Here is a 23,287-nt window from a genome sequence, read left to right as displayed (position 1 = left end):
GTGAGCCCGATGCAGGTCTCGAACTCACAAACCGTGAGATCATGACCTGAGCAGAAGTTGGACGTTTAATCGACTGAGCCAATTCATATACACAGCTAAACTGTAGCAAAGAGAGGGAAATTTCAGAATATAAACTCTGCAGTTGGCAGGTCTCACAAAAACAACTGATTGTTACTTGGTGTAGCATGATCTAAAATGCCAAATATCCCCTTTCCCCACCACTTAAGATGTCTCAGGCACTGTACCAAGTATGATGAAGAGAGTTCCAGGGCCCGATTTTCCTAGGTTTGAAAGCAGATCTATCCTTTATTGACTGTGTGACCTTAGGCAAGTTACATAACCTCTCTGAACCACAGGCACCCCACACCTACCAGAGCAAGAGGAAAGGCCAGGCAACTAAACCCTGAAGAGGGTTGCACTTCTTCACATGAATTATCTCTGAACAGGACACAGGGAAGGAATGCACACTCCCTCACTGACAGCAGCCTCCTCATGGCAAGCTCACCACCAGAAAGGAAGCCCAGGGCCCAGGCAGGCCACATGACCAAGAGCCTCAAACCCCCGTACCCAGGGCATACATATCTGACACTCTGACCTGAAGCCGATTCTTTCCCAAAACCAGAGAGCATGGGACTGGTTTCTTTTGCTCTGAAACTCCTGCAGAAAAATGACCATATACTAGAAATACAGCACAGGGGCGCCTGGGTGGCTTAGTCGGTTAAACATCTGACTCTCGGTTTCGGCTCAGGTCATGATCTCACGGTTTGTGAGTTCAATCCCCGGGTCAGACTCTGTGCTGACAGTGCAGAGCCTGCTTGGGATTCTCTCCCTCCCTGCCCCTTACCCACTCTCTCTTCCTCTCTCTGCCCCTCTCCCACTCGTGCTGTCTCTGTCTATAAATAAATAAATGAATAAAGAAAGAAAGAAAGAAAGAACTTTTTAAAAAATACAATAAAAATATTTATTAATTTTTAATTTCCATATATTTCCTCCTCTTTTCCATATATTTTTATGAGACATTTAAAAAGTGAGAACTTAGTTTCTGGGATCTGTTTGGACTTGTGTTTTTCAAACTGTGGGTCATAACTCACTTGCGCATAACAAATCTATTCAATGGGTCATGACCAGCCGTGTTTAAATACATAGAATTGAGTAAAATAATAGGGTAGTGACGTTTGTTAAACTCTTGTTTTATGCACGTGTGTACCGGATGGCAGTGTAAAATGTATTTCTTGCTGAGGGTCACATTTAAAAAAAAATGTGGGCACCACGGAGCTACGACACCATCCACATCGTGTCAGGGGACTCTTGGATGGTCCCGCCTCGGCAGCGGAAGCTTCGGTCATGGATGTTTGGCAATGCCTTCTCATGGATGCAGGGCAAGGCTAGTTCACTCCCAGGAGAAAATCAATAAAAGCACTAACTGGAGGAGGGGCACAAAAAGCAAGGGAGGCTCTACAATGTGCACACCCTGCAGTCATGAAATTCCTGTTTGCGTGCTCCCTCCAGAGCTCTGTTGAAGAACAGAGGAAGCCCACCTCCAGTAGCCATCAAGAGAAAGAAAAGTGGTAACCTAGTGTCACCTCTGTCAACCAGCTTGGGTAGAGGAGGGAGGCTGGTGTCTGGAAGGAAGAGGTGCATGACCAGCTAGCTCCCTGGAGGCTGACAGTGGACCGACCTCACTTCGCCTACGGCTCCTGAGAACCACAGTGTGGCAGTTCTCCGGTTCCCGGGGGCCTTTCAGACAGTTCAGGGACAGAGGCCTCCTCATCAGGGCGCACGACCACGTAGGTGTGATGTTACCCAATGTTCTCTTGAGAAGAAAATACAAAGACTTGATGGAAAAAGACTTTAATGTCTGTATCTCCAAGCTATAAACCTCTCACTCACTGTGTTACAAAGAGAATCTGTTCATTAGTTTGGGCCCTGGTAATGACCCAGCTCTTTGGCCAAAAATCCCCCTAGAGTACCCCTTCATCCAGAATCACTGGGCAATTGAGTATTCTGGAGGACTACGATTTTCCACAAAACTAACTTACCCCATTAAGTATGGAATTAAAAAAATAATAATAAAAAAACCCTTATCTATTACAAAAAGAAAAGGAGGGGCGCCTGGTGGCTCGGTTAAGCGTCTGACTCTTGGTTTCAGCTCAGGTCACAGTCTCATGGTTTGTGAGTTTGACCCCCGCATTGGGTTCTGTGCTGACAGTAGGGAGCCTGCTTGGGATACTCTCTCTCCCAATCTCTCTGGCCTTACCCCAACCTCTCAAAATAAATAAATAAACTTTAAAAATAAAATAAAATAGGGGCGCCTGGGTGGCTCAGTTGGTAAGTGTCCGACTTCGGCTCAGGTCACGATCTCGCGGTCCGTGGGTTCGAGCCCCGCGTCGGGCTCTGGGCTGATGGCTCGGAGCCTGGAGCCTGCTTCCGATTCTGTGTCTCCCTCTCTCTCTGCCCCTCCCCCATTCATGCTCTGTCTCTCTCTGTCCCAAAAATAAATAAACATTAAAAAAAATTTTTTTTAATAAAAAAATAAAATAAATAAAATAAAATAAAATAAAATAAAATGTAAAAAGGAAAGGAAAGGAAAAATCCTCTACACCATGCCAGTCCCCTCCTTCCCCACCAAGCTCCCTGCCCTCTGGAGTGCTGGGACCCGTCCGCCCCCATCTTTCTCACTGCTCTGCCCCTCCCCACCCATGGTCTCTGAATCAGGCTCCTTAAGTCGTGCTCCTCTCCTCCACCTGCAAGCTTGCTGCTCTTCCACAGACACCTCCGCCTATCAAATCCACCCCGCCCCTCCCCGCCAGGGCCGCTCACAGGTCCCATCGGTCCCATCGGTCCCATCGGCTATGAAGCTGCCCCTCTTTATTTACTAGTCTTTCACAATCTCCCTCTCCCGTGAGGTCTTCGGTGCTGCGCGTATCACCTCACTTAGCATTTTATTACATTTTGTTTGCTGTTTCATTCATGAATGTCATCTGTCAAAGCTGGTTTCTGAGAGCTTTGGGACAGAGATATCCTTTACTTCCTGGGTATCATTCCATAGCCTACAGCAGAGGTCTTGGGAACGCTTAGAAACACACAGAAAGTAGGAAATTGTTCCTTTGTGTGGGGGTGTTTTGTCTTCCCCTCCATCTTCAAGGAAGAACAGCATGTACCTTTCTTTTAAAAAGTCTTCAAATTCTTTGCAGTTCTTGCGGCCGTTGTTCAGGTGCTGGATGATGCTGTCGTAGCCGGCGGTGCTGAGGATGTCTGAGCTCTGATGAGACAGGACATTTGTCAGGGCAGGGAGTGACGATAGCAGCCCCGAGCCCGGCGAGTAGACAGGGCAGACCACAGGGGAAGCCGGCAGTGGGAAGTTTCTGAAGAACTTCACCCCCAAGACATATATGACCAAAGCAAACAAAATAGAAGAAGTAAGAGTGTATGTGGCTGTGGGAGAATTTTCAAAGTTATGAAACTGAAGGGCCACAAAACAGGAAGGACATGACAGGAAATGGAGAGCACATGGATGAGGGAGCTGGCTGGGCTCTGTCCCTCTCTGCACCAACCCCCAAGGCCAAGTCACATCAGGACAGGGCAAGAGCTCCTGTGGGGTGGAAACCCACTGCAACCGCAGGGCTGCTTTAACCAGGGCTACACAATTTTCCCTTCGTTCTCAAACTTGTCACAGAGCTTGACACTGACACCTCTTCCCACAGCCAATAAGCCTGGTCTGAGGGTCGAGGGTCAAGGGTCAAGGGTATCCCTGCAAAGGGCAAGCAGCTCTGAGCCAGGAGCCAGGTCCCTGGAGTAGAGAGGGGGACCCGGCCTCCCACTCGGAAACATGAAGGGGAGTCAGCATGATCCATCACATGGTCACCGGCTGGCCCCAATCAGGGAGGGGTGGTGGGGAGGAGGGATGTTTTCTCATTTTAAATTAGCAATTTATGCCCATTTTATTTTATTATGTGTTCTGAGGTTGGAGGAAGCTACTTAAGTCCCCAAAGGAGTAGCCCCAGAGGCAGTACATTTTTAAAATCAAAGTCCCCCATGGGGCACCTGGGTGGCTCAGTCGGTTGAGCATCTAACTTCGGCTTAGGTCGTGATCTCACGGTTTGTGAGTTCGAGCCCCAAGTCAGGCTGTCTGCTGTCAGCATGGGGTCAGCTTTGGATTCTCTGTCCCCCCCTCTCTCTCTGCCCCTCCCCCTCCCTGTCATTTTCAAAAATACATAAAGATTTAAAAAAAAAAAAAACTTTAAAATCAAAGTCCCACAACGCTTCAAACCAACAAGTCAGGGGCTAAAAAATACCCCCTATGAGGTCCCCTAATCTGGCTGGTTCCCTGGCTTCTACTTCCAAAGGCATACATTAGGTTGCCTGATTCAGACTCTAGTCCCTTAGGGAGATTGGTTAGGCTGTCCCAAGTGTGCCCTGAGGAGCTCTGAACTCACCCACCCCCAGCCCAGCCAGGCGGACCACCCCTTCCCAGCCCCCAGTGGGCTGAGGGAGGTACTATTCTACCATTAGTGGTGAGTGGGGGACCCCTGAAGATACCTCTCTACCCAGCTCTGAGCACTGGAGAAGCAGAATCTCCCTCTTCCATTTGCTGCCACTGGCATGGCCTGGACTAGCAGACAGGGTCCCAGGGAGATCTAGCAGGACGAGGCTTGAGGCTGATTTCAACATGGCCTTCATAAACCTAACCAGCCATAACTCACACTGCATTTTTAATGAGCAGAGTCAATTTTACATGTGGGCATATAAATAAATCTAAGTTAGAAATGCATTTAGTTCTAGGAGTTCTGGCTGTTGTTTCAGCATAAATTTAAGCCCTGGGAAGCCTAAAGAAACAGCCTCCACCAAAGCTTCGTTCCTCTACCCACCCCCTCCATACACACTCTTCTGTCTCGGCCAGGGAGGCTTCTTCCTGTCACCAGCAATACAGCACTCAGCGGCAACTCTAACGCAATGTTTACATTATCCCCTCCTAGATAAATCTAGATCCAGTCCCGCAACTGCCAGGTTTTCTGGAAGCCTTCTCTGAAGGACCCCAAGGCCCCCTCCTCTGGGCTTGCAGAGCGCCCAGCTTCTGAATTTGCTGCTTGGTATCCACCACGTGAGGAATCCTGCTGTCCCAACTCTACAGCAAGTTCCTGCAGCTTCTTCCAAGTCTTGGGGAGCTTCTGCACACACACACACACACACACACACCAAAAAATCTAGCTTCGGGTTATGCACACCAAAGATCTACAGTAAGGAGGATGAAAATGCCTCTTGTGTTCCAGCCAGATGCATCAGAAGGAAGTGATGAAGGCAAAGACTCCTGAGTGAATGGGTGAATGGGCACAAAGGACCACAACCAATGCTGGCTTATAGGCAGAAGTACTTTGCCCTTCTCAGAGAAAAACACTTGGGTTCTCTGTTTTATGCTATTCTTTTGAAAAAAGTGGTTTCTTTTTTCTTAATGAAGGGTGCAGATACATACTCTTTGAGCTGAGCAAGAAGGGTGGAGCTAGACCAAATCACTAGGCCTCGGGGTTGTCAGCTTAAGAAACCAGAATTCCTGCTTCAGAGCAGTGACTGAGCTACAGAGGCAACCAAGAAGTGAAATCCCCAAGAGAAAACAAACAGTGCCCATGACCAAGTTCAAAGTAGTGGAAGATCTGGCCTGGGAACTCTTCATATGCTGCTCGGAAAGCATGGCTGGTAAGCTCTGACTAGCATAAGTAAGAATAGGAGGGTCAAGTAGGATAGAAGACTGCATGAGTACCAAGATGGCATCTCAGGTCTGCCATCAGAAGTGATAACCCCATAACCTCAATATCCTCAGCTTGTTAATTGGAGTTCTCTACACAATATCCCTGACTTCCCTTCCTCAGCTTTCCCCACACTGGTCTCTTCCCTGTCTTCTACATGGACAGTTTACATTTATACCTCAGGACCTTTGTACATGCTTTTCCCACAGCGGGAATGGCATCTCCTCCTCTGGTTTGGGGCCAGTTCAAATCCCATTTCCTCTCTGGAGTCTTCCTCAAATAATTCCCGCTAACGACTTCACTTCCTCTTCTAAACACCTGCAGTGTTTAATGCCCATTCCTCTATTTGGCTCTTATTATGCCTTATTTTATATCATTAGTTAACATATTTTTAAAAATTAGTTAACTTCTTAAAGAGTATCTGGATTACACCCAACTTTTATCACCCACAGTAGCTTCCATGTTAGTGGAGCTTGAGAAATATCTGTTAATTATATGCCAACTACGGACAAGATACTAACAAGGTTACCAAGTCCTCTTTAGCTGCAGTTCTTGCAGTCAAGGGGCCTATTGTTCATTTAGAGAGTCAATAAAAGACAAATACATAAAACAAATGTGTATGCACGAGGAAAATTAGAGACTAAGACGATACACAAGACTATAAAGAGAAAATATATAATGAAAGAGGTACATAAGAAAGAATAGGCTTGAGTCATCAGAAAAGAGAAGAGAGGAGCCTGGGTGGCTCGGTTAGTTAAGGGTCTGACTTCAGCTCAGGTCACGATCTCACAGTTTGTGAGTGCAAGCCCCACGCCGGGCTCTGTGCAGAGAACTCAGAGCCTGGAGCCTGCTTCAGATTCTGTGTCTCCCTCTCCCTCTGTCCCTCCCCTGCTCTCACTCTGTCTCTCAAAAATAAATAAACATTGGGGCGCCTGGGTGGCTCAGTTGGTTAAGCGGCTGACTTCAGCTCAGGTCATGATCTCACAGTCCGTGAGTTCGAGCCCCGCGTCGGGCTCTGTGCTGACAGCTCAGAGCCTGGAGCCTGTTTCAGATTCTGTGTCTCCCTCTCTCTGACCTTCCCCCATTCATGCTCTGTCTCTCTCTGTCTCAAAATGAATAAACATTTAAAAAAAAATTTAAATAAATAAATAAATAAATAAATAAATAAACATTAAAAAAAAGATATTATGAAGAAAATTAAATGGCAGGCCACAGTCTGGGAGAAACTATTCACCTTACATATGTCTGTCAGAGTCAGGGGTAGAGTATTTGAACATATATGTCTGCCACAGGACTATGTCCAGAATATATAAACAACGCCAACAAATTCATAATAAAAACATAAGCAACCCAATAAAAACCAGGCATAATACTTAAACTTCATAAATACTTCATAAAAAGACACTTCATAAAAGATATTCCATTTGGCCAAAAAGTTTATGTAAAGTTGCTTACCATCACAGGGAAATTCAAGTTAAAGTCACGGTCATATCTACTTCATGCTCACTAGAAAAGCTAAAATTAAAAAGTCAGCATTGAATGTAGGCAGGAATGTTGAACCACCAGAACTCTCATGCATTCTGATGGGAGTGTAAAAATGGTACATTTTGAAAAATGGCAATTTCTCAAAAAGAAAAATATACACATACTCTATGGCCCAGAGCTGCACCCTAAACATTTGCCCGAGTGAAATGAAAACATATGTCCACAAAAAGACTTGCACAAGAATGTTCATAGGAGTGTTGTTCACAATAGCCCCAAACTGGAAACAACCCAAATGCCTAACAACTGATGAATGGCAAACAATTTGCGATATATTCATACAGTGGGATACTACTCAGCAATAAAATGACAGAACTACTGACACAGGAAACCACATGGATGAATCTCAAAAACATTATGCCAGTGAGGGCACCTGAGTGGCCCAATCAGTTAAGCATCTGACTCTTGGTTTCGGCTCAGGTTATGGTCTCACAGTTTGTGAGATCACGCCCTGAGTCAGGCCTGCTCGGGATTGTCTCTCTCTCACTCTCTCTCTCTCTCTCTCAATAAACATTCAAAAACAACAACAACAACAACAAAACCTCATGCAAGTGAAAGATGCCAGACACAAAAAAAGCATTTAATGTGTGATCTCATTTACATGACATTCTAGGGCAGCCAGGCAGTTTTAGGACTTACCTCTACAGGAAAAGAAATAACAGTGATTACCTGAGCCAGGGGAGAAACTGAGGGTGGAGTAGGAAGGGCCCCTCGGAGAACTTCCTGGAATGATGGAAATGCATACACCCATGTGACCCACATTCTTATCAAGATCTTTCTATAGAGGTGTGGGTTGTACAGGTGTGTGTAGTTTTTGAAACTCCTTGATCTGCAGATTTAACTTACATAAATTACACTTCAATAAAATTAAAAAGCAAAAAAAAAAAAAAGAAAGAAACAGAATTCAGAGGGAACACAGGCAGGAAACACAGTAGGAGGAACAGAGGAAGCTAACTAAGCCTTGGAAGTGGATCTGGCCTTGGAGTCCTGTGTGAGACAGGGAGATGACAACGAAGGGAGAACAGATCTAAGCACCCAGTAAACCACCCAAGGACCCAGAACGTAAGGTTTCATAATGCTCGAATTATAAAGAGTTAAAAAACATTCAAGTTTCAGTCAATGTGTTAGTTCTTTGACCACAAAGAAACTTCAATTTTTTTAAGACAAAAAATTTGCCAGATCCAGCAGTAAGCAACATGTGTGCCACATCAGCAGACATGTGAATCAAAGAATAGTAGTAAAAGTCTTGTGAGCACACAGGCTGGCAGTCCAGACCAGGTCAGGGTGTGGGTTCAGAGAAGGAGGAAGTCTCTGTGCACTGCCTGGTGGAGGGTAACTCCACTGCCCGCCAGCTCCCCACCCCAGATCTAACACTCAGGTCTGATTTCAGTCACTCAGTCCAGGCATATACACTCTCCTTCCTGCCCAGCACTGAGCCCCATGCTGCAGGGGCCTCTCAGAACTTGTTTCCATGATCCTTTTCCACCACGTGGCCTCTGGGCAGAAGGTATAAGGGCAGAGGGGAAGCAAAGCATCCTGCAGCTTCCAAAGCTGCCATCGCAGTTACAGGCGCTGCCACCAGAGCGTCCCCACATCTGGGTCTGTGCTACATCTCACGCCCACCCTATCATGGTGTCTGCTACACGGTTTCCCTAGCTGTGGGCTCCAAGGACCACCTGTGCCAGAATCACCCTCGCAGACTCCCAGGTTCCACCCAGACCTGCTGGGTTCTGAGCTTGGGGCAGGGGAATCTCCACTTTTTACGCTCCTTCCAAGTGACTTAATGCCGTTTGAGAACTGCTGCTGCCCCAGAAATGATAAAAGACAAAAGAACAATCAAGGTTCCCACGCAGAGGAGCTGAGCACAGAGGAAAGCAGGATGCATGCAGGCAAAACTGGAGAACGTGAGAGCTTGGGGTGGCAGGAGAGTGACTGTAAGAAGGGGCATGGAGAAGAGGGCAGAGAAAGACTCCATGGTTTGCACTTCATTTTGAAACCTCAGATTTGGGGGGCACCTGAGTGGCTCAGTCAGTTAAGCATCCAACTCTTGGTTTTGGCTCAGGTCATGATCTCATGGTTCGTGGGTTTGAGCCCCACATTGGGCTCTACATGGACAGTACGGAACCTGCTTGGAATTCTCTCTCTCTCCCTCTCCCTCTACCCGTCCCCTGCTTTCCCATTCTCTCTCTTTCTCTCTCTCTCTCTCTCTCTCTCTCTCTCTCTCTCTCTCTCTCTCAAAATCAATACATAAACTTAAAAAAAAACCCACAACTCTGATTTTGAGTAAAAAATGCAAATTAACATTGATGCCCTCTGGGGACCCGGGGCTGGGGTCTGCTAACTTGGTGTTACATACAAAGGCTGCATTTGTTCGCTGCCTGAGCATATGCTGTGCCACACTCTGCATTACAGGTCCACAGCGTTTTCCACAAACACAGCAAAATGGGAGCTATTTCCATGTTTTACAGCTGGAGAAAATAGGAAGTGAGGGTCTCCTTATCACTACCTCTAATCACAGTGAAAGATCTTAACCCTCAACCAACAATATTATTCAAATCTCTGTTATTCATGAAAAGTTATACAGCAACAGTAGACTGGGGGTAAAGACCAAGGCATTCCTTTTACCTCCCTATGCTCTCCACCCGGAACTTTCTTTCCTGCTTGCTTTCCTATCTCTTTTACCCAGAGAGGTAAAACCAAATGGTTCAAACTCACGTTATCAGCAAATATGGATTAGTTATTGTTAATTAATATTAATAATTAGGTCTAACATCCATTGAATGCTCACTGTATTCCAAATAGCATACCAACTATTGTGAGTGGAATATCCTGTTTAATTCTTATAATAATCCTGCAACACAGGGATCATTATTATCTTCATTTATAGGACAAGCAACTGAGGAACAAAGTCTGTATTCATAAACCACTCAACCACACAGCTTCTCTTCCTGGAGGACAAGGACCATAGCTAACTTTCTGTCAGTCTGCTTCCAGCAATTCTAAAGACTTTTTTTTCAATGTTTATTTATTTTTGAGAGAGAGAGAGAGAGAGAGAGAGCATGCCCACATGAGCTGGGGAGGGACAGAGAGAGAGAGGGAGGCAGAGGATCCAAAGCAGGGGCTAGAACTCAAAAACCATGAGATCATGGGGCACCTGGGTGGCTCAGTCAATTAAGCCTCCAACTCTGGCTCAGATCATGATCTCATGGTTCATGGGTTCTAGCCCCCTGTCTGGCTCTGTGCTGAAAGCTCAAAGCCTGGAGCCTACTTTAGGCTCCTACTGTGTCTCCCTTTCTCTGCCCCTCCCCTGATTGCACTCTTTCTCTCTCTCTCTCAAAAATAAACATTAAAAAAAAAATGTGTGGTCATGACCCGAACTGAAGTTGGACATTTAACTGAATGAGCCATCCAGATGCCCCTAAAGATTTTAAAGTAATCTCTACATCCAGTGTGGGGCTCGAACTCACAACCCCGAGACTGAGATTGGCATGCTCCACCTGCTGAGCCAGCCAGGCGCCCCCCCTAACCCCAGCAATTCTACAAGGGACACACCCAGGCTTTAACACTGTACATGGATTTGAGTCCAAATTCTACCCCGCACCAGCTATGTGACCTTGGGCTAAGAGCTCAGACTCTCTTCATGTTAACTTACCAGACTATCAAACGGGGATTCTTGTAAGGATCAAATGAGATATTGTGCTTTGAGTTTGTCAAGTGCTTCATAAACTAAAGGAATTATGAGAGACACATTCAAATTTCTCAAGACCAGGCCACATAAGCAAAAAAATCAAATGTATTTGGACCGTGTGAACTTTTTTACTAAAAACAGACAACAGTGAAAGAAATGTAGCCTGTTAGCTATTCAAAAATAAGTATGTCGGGACACCTGAGTGGCTCAGTTGAGTGTCTGACTTCAGGTCAGGTCATGATCTCACGTTTGTGAGCTCAAGTCCCACATCGGGCTCGCTGCCATCAGCGCAGAGCCCGCTTTGGATCCTCTGTCCTTCTCTCTCTGACCCTCTCCCTCTTGTGCTATCTCAAAAATAAATGAAACATTAAAAAAAATTTTTTTTTAAATATGTCATCATCACAGGAAGCAGCCGGAAAGGTGTCAGAAAGACCTCAGAAAGGGACATGGAAACTGCTGTTTCGGCCATGTGTTCCTAAATCAAAAGTCAAAATTGGGGCGCCTGGGTGGCTCAGTCGGTTGAACGTCTGACTCTTGGTTTGGGCTCAGGTCATGATCTCACGGTTCATGAGTTTGAGCCTCTGGGCTGAAAGCTTAGAGCCTGCTTGGGATTCTCTCTTTCTCCTTCTTTCAGCACCTCCCCTGCTCTCTCACTCTCTCTCTCTCTCTCTCTCTCTCTCTCTCTCTGTCTCTCTCAAAATAAATAATTAAACATTAAAAAAAAATAAAGTCAAAACCATATCGTGGTTTTGTCCTTAAGCCTTCTCGTAAGCCATAGCAGGGGACTGTGAAAGCAAGAATGAAACGCACCCCAGTTCCAACTCCAGCTGTGCTCTGCAAGCCCACAGGGTGCCTCCCTCACCTCCTCCAGCCTTCAATCAGACATCCCCAGCTCTGCCTGGGCTGGATCCACACTGGACATTTTCACATGTCTAAATGTCCCTCCTGTCAAGTCAGCAGGTGAGTTAAAAAGGCAACTCCACTCAGCTGAAAATACACTTGGAAGTAACTGTGTGACACCAAACCCCTGCATCAGGAAAACAAAACAAAACAAAACAAAACAAAACAAAACAAAACAAAACAAAACCATGGTTGGAAGGATGTGCACCAAAATGCTGAAAGCAATTCTCTTCTTACCACACATCTGTATTTTCTAAATTTACTATAAAATATTTATATTGCTTTTATAATCTGAAGTCTTCCTCCCCACCTCCATCCTTTAAAGATGCCAAATTGAAGTCTTTTGTTCTCTCTCCTGTGTTCCCGGGCCCCACTAAAGTACCAAATGATCCATAACAATAATAGAAAATAAGGAAGGGCCCAAGGAGGAAGCTGGAGATTTGTAGGAATTTCCATTATACAAAAAGCCAATGGGGCTAGATGCACAGAGGACAGAAGCCAGTATTCTAGCCCACGCCAAACAAGGAATTCCACAGACTTTCTGGGCAAAGCCCTAGAAACCCTGAAGCTCAAGTCAGCAGGGGCTGAAACTGAAGCAACCACGTAAACCATGGGCAGTGTTTGTAGGCCGAGGGAGCCCAGCCAGTGCCCCACCCCGCTGAGTGGAGGCAGAGCGGCCAATTGGGACTTCTGTGCCAAAGCCACAGCTGGTGAGGACTCCACCCTGCAGCAGGCTCCCAGCAAGGGCAGGAAGAGCAGAAGAGCAACAAGCTACCGTCCCTTGGCACCACCAAAGCTTCCACAGTACAAACTGAAAGGAAAAAAAGGTTACACACAGTTGTCAAGTCCTGTAAATGCCCTTCGCCTCCAGGGCACCCTTCCCACTTTCTCACTCCAGACAGGCAAAAACATATCAGAAATTGTCATGATTTCTAGAGGATACAAGTACCTACTTGGAAAACCAGACATTTTATCAAATGAAAAGCTAGGAGTTGAGTTAAATATATTTTTTTAAAGCATTAAGCTTTCGTACACACCAACAATAACCACTTAAGAATGTAATGCTCACACTCGTGTCTCTCTCAAAAATAAATAGATGTTAAAAATTTTTTTTTAAAAAGAACATAACTTAAAACACAAAATCCTATTCTCAATACCAACAAAACATATAAAATACCTAGGATTGGGAATGCAAGCTGGGGCAGCCACTCTGGAAAACAGTATGGAGATGCCTCAAAAAACTAAAAATAGAACTACCCTCCGACCCAGCAATTGCACCACTAGGCATTTATCCAAGGGAGACAGGTGTGCTGTTTCGAAGGGACACATGCACCCCCATGTTTATAGCAGCACTATCAACAATAGCCAAAGTATGGAAAGAGCCCAAATGTCCATCGATGGATGAATGGATAAAGAAGATGTGGTATATGTGTGCAATGGAGTATTACTCAGCCATCAAAAAGAAGGAAATCTTGCCATTTGCAACTATGTGGATAGAACTGGAGGGTATTATGCTAAGTGAAATTAGTCAGAGAAAGACAAAAATCATATGACTTCACTCATATGAGGACTTTAAGAGACAAAACAGATGAACGTAAGGGAAGGGAAACAAAAATAGTATAAAAGCAGGGAGGAGGACAAAACAGAAGAGACTCATAAATATGGAGAACAAACTGAGGGTTACTGGAGGGGTTTTGGGAGGGGAGATGGGCTAAATGGGTAAAGGGCACTAAGGAATCTACTCCTGAAATCATTGTCGCACTATATGCTAACTAATTTGGATGTAAATTTTTTTTAAAATAAAAAATAAAATTAAATAAATAAAATAAAATACCTAGAAATAAGCTTTTTTGAAGGAAAACATTACCAAAAAATACAGACAAAATCTGGTATAGACATTACCAGGTATAGGACATTACCAAAAAATACAGACAAAATCACAATACATCTAGAAATATATCCTACTCCAAGATGGAAAAATCTAATACTAGAAAAATTCGGTTCTCCCCAGGTAAATCTATAAAGTTAAAATAATTCCAATAAAAATCAAAATGTTACTGGGGTTTCTTTTTAAATTTAACTTCATTCCAAAGCCCACCAAAAAGGGTAGGTGAATGAAAAAAGCTCACAAAATGTTGAAAAGTAATGAGTGAGGAACTTACCCATATGAAAAAGAGTATAAAGTAACAAAAAATTTTAAAAGCATAGTACTGACATTGTGAATTGACAATCAGGTAAATAAAATACAAACAACAGTCCAGAGATGGTTTTACATACACGGAGGATTTCATATATGATAAAAGAAGCATGAAACCAGAAAGCAAAGGATGGCTTATTCAATGAATGTTACTGTGACAATGACTGTCCATTTTGCCAAAGACTAAATATAGAACCCTTTGTAACATCATACTCTAAAATAAATACCTGATTAATTAAAGGTCTAAGCATGGAAATCATAAACATGTAAGAAGAAAATATAGAATATATTTTTTTAAATATTGAGGTAAGAGATTTTTTTCCTAGACTGCAACTTAGAAGACGTTTTAAAAAAAAAACGAAATTAGCTTATTCTGAAAATACAGTTTAACAAAACTGACCCGATTTGAGATAGAAAGTTTCAGCAGGCCAGCTCCCACAGAAGCAGCAGAAAGTAATCAAGGAGGAGAAAACAGCAACCGAACTGGATGTTTCACGGAAAATAGAATTCCACCAAACCATCAGGGGAAAAAAGTATTCCTGATGTTCCAAAATTGATTGGACATGAAAGAAAATGTCCTAATTCACTTTCCAAAGCAAGTATAACACAATACTTAAACTCAGTGGAGTACAAAAAAGGAAGTTGAAGACCAATATCACTTATAAATATTAATCAAAATGTTCTAAATAAAATATTAGCAAAAATAATTCAGTAACACATTCTGAAAAGAATGTAACATGACTAAGTGGGATTTATTCCAGGAATGCAAAGTTGGGTGAATATTAGGAAATTTATTAATCTAATAAAACACTTCAATAAATCTAACAGAAAAATCATGATTTTCTCCATAGATACCCGTGGTAGACTGAATAATAGATCCCAAAGATACCCAGGTCTTCATCCCAGGATTTCATGAACCTTATCTCATATGGAAACCAAGTCTTTGTTGATATGATTACATTAAGAGTATTGAAATAGAGAGATTATCCTGGATTATTTGGGTGGGCCCTAAACACAATCACAAGTGTTCTTATAAAACAGATGGCAGTGGGAGATTTGACACTTAGGAGGAAAAGCCATGTGACCACGGAGCCAAGATTGGAGTGATGTGTCACAAGCCAAGAAACACCAGCAGCCACCAGAAGCTGGGAAAGTCAAGGAATAGATTCTTCCCTACAACCTCCAGAGGGAGTATGTCTCTGCTGACACCTTGATTTCATCTTACTGATGCTGATGTTGGGCTTTTGGCCTCCAGAACTGTGAAAGAATACATTTCTGCTGTTTTAAGCCACAAGGTCATCATAATTTATTACAGCAATGAAATGCAAGGCCAAAAAAGCCTTCAACAGTATTCAACACCCATTGCTGATTTTAAAAGAAACTCAAGGGGCGCCTGGGTGGCTCAGTCAGTTGGGCGGCTGACTTCAGCTCAGGTCATGATCTCGCGGTCAGTGAGTTCGAGCCCCGCGTTGGGCTCTGTGCTGACAGCTCAGAGCCTGGAGCCTGTTTCAGATTCTGTGTCTCCCTCTCTCTGACCCTCCCCCGTTCATGCTCTGTCTCTCTCTGTCTCAAAAATAAATAAACGTTTAAAAAAAATTTTTTTTTTAAAAAAAAGAAAGAAACTCAAGAAAAAAGAAACTGATGGTACTTTCTTAAAATGATTATATATATTTGTATGTCCTATGCCTAAAGCTCATATCCTACTTAAAGGAGAAACACTGCAGGCATTTATTTGTATTAAGATGGGGAACAAGGCAAGAATGCCCCCTTTCTCCACTTCATACTAGAGGGATTAACCAATGCGATTTGAGGGGGTAAATTGATTAGAAGCATAGGAGCTATGAAAGAAATAAAACCATCTCCACCATTTCTACTTGCAGATGATATGATACAAATGGAAAGATATTCTTTGTTCTTGGATAGGATGACTCAGTGTCATAAAAATGTCAATTCTTAGTTAACTTATAACTGTAATGCTATTCCAACGAAAATACCAACAAGTTTTTTCTTATGTGGTTAAACAAAGTTCATATGGAAATCATAAAAATGCAAAAATGGCCAGAAAAATACTGAGAATGAAAAGTTCTGAAGGGAAGCCAGCCCTACCAGACATTTAAACACTTTATAAAGCCTCCATCATTGACACCCTGTGGGGCTGGTGCATAATAAATAGTCAAACAGACCAGTGGCATAGAATATAAAGCCCAGAAATAGACACAAGTACACACAGAAAAGTAATATATGCTGAAGGTAGCATCTCACATCACTGGGGCAAAAATGAGCTTTTTCATAAGCGGTGCTGGGACAACTGTTAGCCATTTAGAAAATGGTAAAAGCAGATACAAACCCCACAATGTACCCAGAAATAATTCAAAATGGATCAGAGATCTCAATGTAAACACATGAAACCTGCAAGAGCTAGAGATAAACATGCCAAAGGGTTTTCTAACTATGACTGAAAATCCTAATGCAACAACAAAAAAAGTTCATGCATCTGACCACCTAAACATAAAAACATTTTCATAGCAAAAAATAATAATACACATAAAGAATAAACATAAAACTGACAAAGAGAAAACACTTGCAATTAAATCACCACTAAAGGGCTAATATCCCTGACATAGAAATAATTCTTCAAAATTGATGGAAAAGAAAAAAAATTAAAAATTTTTTAATTAAAAAAATAAATAAAATAAAATAAAATTGATGGAAAAAGAATCAGAAAATGGGCAAAAGATATGGAACACATGATTTACTCTGTGTGTGTGCGTTCCTTAAATATTTAGAGATACATACAACCTCACCTATTAAAAAAGAGAAATGCAGGGCGCCTGGGTGGCTCAGTCGGTTCGGCGTCTGGCTTCAGCTCGGGTCATGATCTCGTGGTTTTGTGGGTTCAAGCCCCACATCAGGCTCTGTGCTGGCAGCTCGGAGCCTGGAGCGTGCTTCGGATTCTGTGTCTCTCTCTCTCTCTGCCCCTCCCCCACTGTGCTCTGTCTCTCAAAAATGAATAAATGTAAAAAAAAAATTTTTTTTAAGAGAAATGCAAATGGAAACTTAACCTCACCCATTGGAATGGCAAAATTAACAAGAGGAAACACATTCAGTTGACAAGACTGCGGCAGCAGCCACTCTTGTGCATTGCTGGTGAGAATGAAGATTGGTTCAAACTTTGAGAGGGGAATTCAATAATAACCAAAGTACATGTGTGTTTACCTTTTTATCCAGCTATTCCACTTGTAGGAATTTACCCTGAAGATACACCTCCAACAAAGTGCTGTCTACAATTACAAAGTTTTGCAAACAACCTAAATATTCACACACAGGGAGAGTGGTATATCCTCACAATGAAGTTCTATAAAAAAGAATGAGGGGCACCTGGGTGGTTCAGTATATCGAGTGTCCGACTCTTGATCTGGGCTCAGGTCATGAACTCGTGGTTCATGAGTTCGAGCCCCACATCAGGCTCTGTCCCTGAGAGAGAGAGAGAGAGAGAGAGAGAGAGAGAGAGAGAGAGAGAGAACGCAAGCAGAGAGAGAGAGGGGCAGAGGGAGAGGGAGAAAGAATGTTAAGCAGGCTCTGCGCTCAGCTCATCTCAACACCGGAGATCATGACCTGAGCCAAAATCAAGAGTCAGACCTTAACCAACTGAGCTACCTAGGTTCTCTCAGTCTGTATTTTTTAAAGCTAAAACAGCAAAGGGCAAGAGGGTAGCTTCAGCGTGGTCCCAAAGTCTGGAAGCATAGGCTAATATACGTAAGAAATGATTAATTGCTATTACATTACAAAGTTTTCAATGATATCATATGATATGTTGAACGTACTGTCCTTGATTAGCAATGCATAGTTTAATGCATTATGCAAAACTGTTATGAACATAACTTATCAATACAGCATTTCTATCAACCCCTGCACATGCGCCTTTGCATTGTTTCAAGGGATTCATGTTTCTGATTTTCATGGAATACACCTATCATTAGCATGTCCCAGAAGCAATCGAGGAGTTTCAGTCATAAAAAGTAAAACAAAAACACACACGTTTCCGATTTCATGGCTATTCTATGTAGTATACTGCCTTTTGCATAAGAAAGAAAAGAAAATGAGAATATACATATATGTATCTACTCATTTGTACAAAAGAAACAGAGAAGATAAACCAGAAATTAATGAAATTAGTCACTTACACAGGGTAAGTGGGATCAGAAAGGACAAGACAGGAGTAGAATTGGGATAGAAGGAGGGGGCGAAAGTGATGCTTCTCTGGGTACACTTTTTTTATTTTTTAAAGTTTATTTACTTATTTTGAGAGAGATCACTCTCGGCCTTTTGGATAAGATCAAGTGTATTTATTTTGAGAGAGAGAGAGCATGCATGTGCGTGCAGAGGAGGGGCAGAGAGAGAGGGAGAGAGAGAGAATCCCAAGCAGGGGCTCCAACCCACGAACTGTGAGATCATGACCTGACCCGAAATCAAGAGTCAGACACTTAACTAATTGAGCCACCCAGGCACCTCTGGGTACACCTTTCTAAGTTGTTCTAACTTTTGAAATTGTTAATATTTTACACAGTGGAAAACACTAGAAACATACACAAGTAAGGGAGAAACCTAGCTAATGGAATACAAAGAGAAATAAACAAACCTAACCTCATTTGAATAAATAAAATCACCACACTAAAGGAGAGGGAGGTAGAACCAACCCAGGTAACTTTAGCCACCCTATTCTGACAATGTGCTCTCATCCTAAGCCAAAGGAGTTAGACGCATTAAACGCTAGCTTGTTTCTCCCAATGGTATTGGTTAGCAATCCTGAAACTACTTTCTATGTGTTTTAGGGCTCATTTAGGAAATGAGCAAATATATTGCGGATAATAGGAGCCCACTTCTCCTACAGTGGCATGCAAGACCTGGCTCGCACCAGTGAGGACCAATGCTGTATATCTCTTCCTAACTCCCTGTTCAGTGATGTCATGTTGGTGGTTTGAAAATGGCCATGGAGGGAGTTTTTACACCGCGGAAATTGGCAAATGCTGCAAAGTATAGATTAAAGTTTATCTACTGGAGAAGTTGTTAAACATTTACCAGCATACCTCTGGAAAATGCAGCAAGTGGGAGAAGGCTAGAATAACCTTGTGATGTTGTAATGGAACTGGAGGTATTGTTATGCATACATGTTTCCTCACTCTGTTGAAAGAGCCTAGAAACAATGAATTCCAGGTAGCAATGAGCACACCCACAGCACAAATACTGCTTTCTAAATCCTATTCTCTACTAAAAGGAAACGGGGCTCTTTGGAGAAATAGCAGGTTCTAGGACTGTGGCAGAGAAATTAGCTATTAAGCCTATAACATCTTGTCCCAGAAAGCGAGGAGTGCTCAAAGAATGATGGGAATATATCTAAAGGACACAAAATCTAGGGCACACAACCCAGTTTAGAGGGACCCCTTGCTATCCAAATCCAGAAAAATTTGAGCATCAAGAGAAATCATGATGGTAACATACTATATCCATCGAATGAAATAAGAATCCCTGTATGCATACTAATAAAGAGAGAGAGAGAGGAGAGAAAGCTCTTCCCTACAGTAGAATGCCAACTTCATTATAATAGATGGAATCAGAAAATCACCATACAAAGATGTACATGAATGTTCATAGCAGTTTTTTTATTTTTTTAATGTTTATTTATTTTTGAGAAAGAGAGAGACAGAGTGTGGGGGGAGGGGCAAAGAGAGAGGGAGACACAGAATCCAAGGCAGGCTCCAGTCTCTGAGCTGTCAGCACAGAGCCCGACACAGGCTCAAACCCACGAACCATGAGATCACGACCTGAGCCAAAGTCAGACACTTAACCAACTGAGCCACCCAGGAGCCCCAAATGTTCATAGCAGTTTTATTTGTAATAGCTAAAAACTGTAAACAACTCAAACGTCCATCAACGATCAATGGATAAACAAACTGTCACATGTCCATGTCCATAAAATGGAATCTTATTTAGTAACTAAAAAGAACAAACTATTAATACAATAACATGGATGAAACTCAAAATAAATATGGTAAATGAAAGAAGCCAGGCCAAAAAAAGAGCTCTTGCTGTGTTTGGATTATACAAATTCTAGAAAACGCAGCTAATATACAGGGACAGAGAGCAGAGTGGTGGTTGCCTGAGAGAGGCAGGTGAGGTTAGAGGAATTTCAAAGGGGTGTGAGGAAACCTTGGGGGTGATGAATAGGTTCACAAGCTTAACTGTGGGGATGGTTTCATGGGTGGTAGACATATGTGAAAACCGTTAAACTTTATAAAAACACAGGCAGTTTAGGGGCGCCTGGGTGGCTCCATCGGTACAACCTCAGCTCAGGTCAAGATCTCAAGCCCCACGCCAGGCTCTGTGCTGACAGCCCAAAGTCTGGAGCCTGTTTCAGACTCTGTGTCTCCCTCTCTCTCTGCCCCTCCCCCACTCACTCACATGCACACAGGCACATTCTCTCTCTCTCTCAAAAAATGAATAAACATTTAAAAAAAATTTTTTTAGGGGTGCCTGGGTGGCTCAGTTGGTTAAGCAACTGACTTTGGCTCAGGTCATGATCTCACAGTTTGTGAGTTCGAGCCCCGCGTCAGGCTCTGTGCTGACAGCTCAGAGCCTGGAACCTACTTCAGATTCTGTGTCTTCCCCTCTCTTTCCCCCTCCCCTGCTCAGGTTCTGTGTCTCTCTGTCTCTCAATAATAAATAAACGTTAAAATTTTTTTTTTAATTCTTTAAAAAAAAAATAAAAATGAGGGGTGCCTGGGTGGCTCAGTCGGTTGTGCATCTGACTTCGGCTCAGGTCGTGATCTCACAGTTTGTGGGTTTGAGCCCCACATCAGGCTCTGTGCTGATAGCTCAGAGCCTGGAGCCTGCTTAAGATTCTGTGTCTCCTTCTGTCTCTCTGCCCCTACCCTGCTCATGCTCTCTCTCTGTCTCTTAAAAATAAATAAATGTTAAAAAAAAATTTTTAATTAAAAACTAAATAAATAAATAAATAAAAATGAAACACAGGCAGTTTATTACATGTCAATTATTCCTCAACAAAACTGTTAAAAATTTTTAATGACCACCCCTTAATAATTCATTCAGGCAAGAATCACCAATGGATGTTAAAAACTAATGGATAAAAGTTTGAGGCAAGCAGTACATTTAGATAATTTCAATGTATCCCCCCTTAAGCTACTTATTAATTACATTATTTTATATAATTACATTAGTTATTCATTACTTACAAAAGGGAAAGCAGTAATTTTACCGCGGAGACACCTAGAAAACACCAGTATGACAGACTGAATAATGACCCCAAATGACACCCCTGTCTAAGCCCCAGAACCTATGAATATATTTCCCTACATGACAAAAAGGGCTTTGCTGGTGCAATTAGGTTAAAGATCTTGAGAGGGGGAGATGATCCTGGATTATCCAGGTGGGCCCAGCATAATCACAAGTTTCTTTAGATACTAGAATAAAATAGAATTATACATAGTAACAAAAAGATATCCACAATATATTATCATGAGACAAATGAAAGGTTCCTATATAAGCCCATAATAAATGAGTCCATATTTGTTAAGAAAAATGCATAACTACATTGTATATAAATACAGAGACAAAAGTCCGGAAGGAAACACACCACACATTTATTAGTGGCAACCTCTATTTCTGAACTATTTGGACTCCTCATAACAAAACTGAACATAAAAAAAGGAACAACTTCACATTTTACTACAGAAAATTTATATTATGTATGTTGAGACCATGACTTTGTGAAAGACGAATATCCCTCTAAATTTAACATAGAAGGCATAAGATTTAGAAGATATCAATGTTCAGAAAGTTGGCCAATGTTCAGCATTACCCATCTAACCTTCAATATGATCTAAATCTGCCTCTCCCCCTCCCTCCCTCCCTCTCTCTCTCTCTCTCTCTGTTTCACACACACACACACACACACACACACACATCCTTCAGGGACATGAGAAATTTGACTTACAAATCCACAGGGAGAGAAAAATCTAAGAATCGAAGGTGGGTGTTTCAATTCATGAGGAACATTAGACCACAGCTAAGGGCACTGCTAATGTTAGTGCTAACGCTTTTCCAGTTAATAAATACAAGTTGAACTTCTATAGTTTACCCCTGAGAGGTGCGTGACTGTATATATCACAGGGTAAAATCAGTGGTGCATTGTTCCAATTTTAGTACATGTGCTGCTGAACTGAGCAGCAATCAGTGGTACATCAATGTCCAGAAATACAGACTCAAGTCTTCCTCCTGGTCCACAGCATTCCCTAGAGAATCCTCCAGACATGCCCAAGACACTGCACAGGCCTGGAAAAGCAAGCAAGTGCCAGGAAGTGGTTATACCTAAAATTTGAAGTAGGTCCTCAGATGGGGGACCAAGGGAACAGGACAGTGTTTCTCTAAACCCCAGCAGTCCAGCCAGCAGAGCCAAAAAAGCCAGCCAGATCAAATACCCAATGAACTACCACCACCGTCAAAGCAAATAAGAGAACTAAGTCAGGAAACCAAAGTAGGTCACGCCCAGGGAAATATCCAGTCACTATTCTAGCTGACTGGTATTCCCTCTTGCTCCCCGTGGGAAGTTGGAGTCCAGTCCATAAAAATTCCCTCCAGCTTCTGACACCCTTCATGTCACATCCCCACTGAAATACAATTTTGAAGGTTTTTAGTCTCTATCTATTATCCTCTGGTTCACCTACTAGGCAAACCAAATACGCAAACGAGAATAAATCTCAAAGTCTTAAGACACTACATAACTGTGAAGCCTCTTAAGCAGCCACATCCCTGCAGCAGTAATGTCTGGGATGCATTTCACAGCCGCTGACTGGACGCCGTATCTCAGACCCCAGTAACCCAGATAGTCAACTGACTGGATTTCTTCCATGACAATTTATCTAAAGCCAAGAAACTGCAAACTAATAGAAACTATGTGATGTTGATGAGAACAAAGTGCATTCATTCCTATTCAGCATCTTTCATGTTCTCCGTCTCCATTTCTGAAACCCCAGCACCTAAATCAGAAGAATCCTCAAAAAAATCCCTTACGTGCTCTGGATGTGGATTCGCCAAGATGTGGATTTATAATTTCTAACAAATTTCAAACCAAAAACGAATCGGGGTTAATTATCAATTGATCGGAAAGTGGAATTAAGCAGAATACCCCATGTCCGAAACATT

General features: G+C 42.7%; 1 protein-coding gene across 1 annotated transcript in view; it reads right to left on the bottom strand.

Moving 5' to 3' along the window:
- The window catches only part of PSTPIP2 (proline-serine-threonine phosphatase interacting protein 2), a 77,865-nt gene that overhangs the window by 31,464 nt on the left and 23,114 nt on the right, over positions 1 to 23,287 (bottom strand). The window contains exon 2 of the mRNA XM_058692216.1: positions 3,162 to 3,262. Within this exon, the coding sequence (XP_058548199.1) occupies positions 3,162 to 3,262 (101 nt within the window). The remainder of the gene's footprint in view (positions 1 to 3,161; positions 3,263 to 23,287) is intronic.

This window comes from Neofelis nebulosa, chromosome 11 (assembly GCF_028018385.1).
Source record: "Neofelis nebulosa isolate mNeoNeb1 chromosome 11, mNeoNeb1.pri, whole genome shotgun sequence".
NCBI lineage: Eukaryota > Metazoa > Chordata > Mammalia > Carnivora > Felidae > Neofelis > Neofelis nebulosa.
This window is presented reverse-complemented; position numbering and strand designations above follow the sequence as displayed.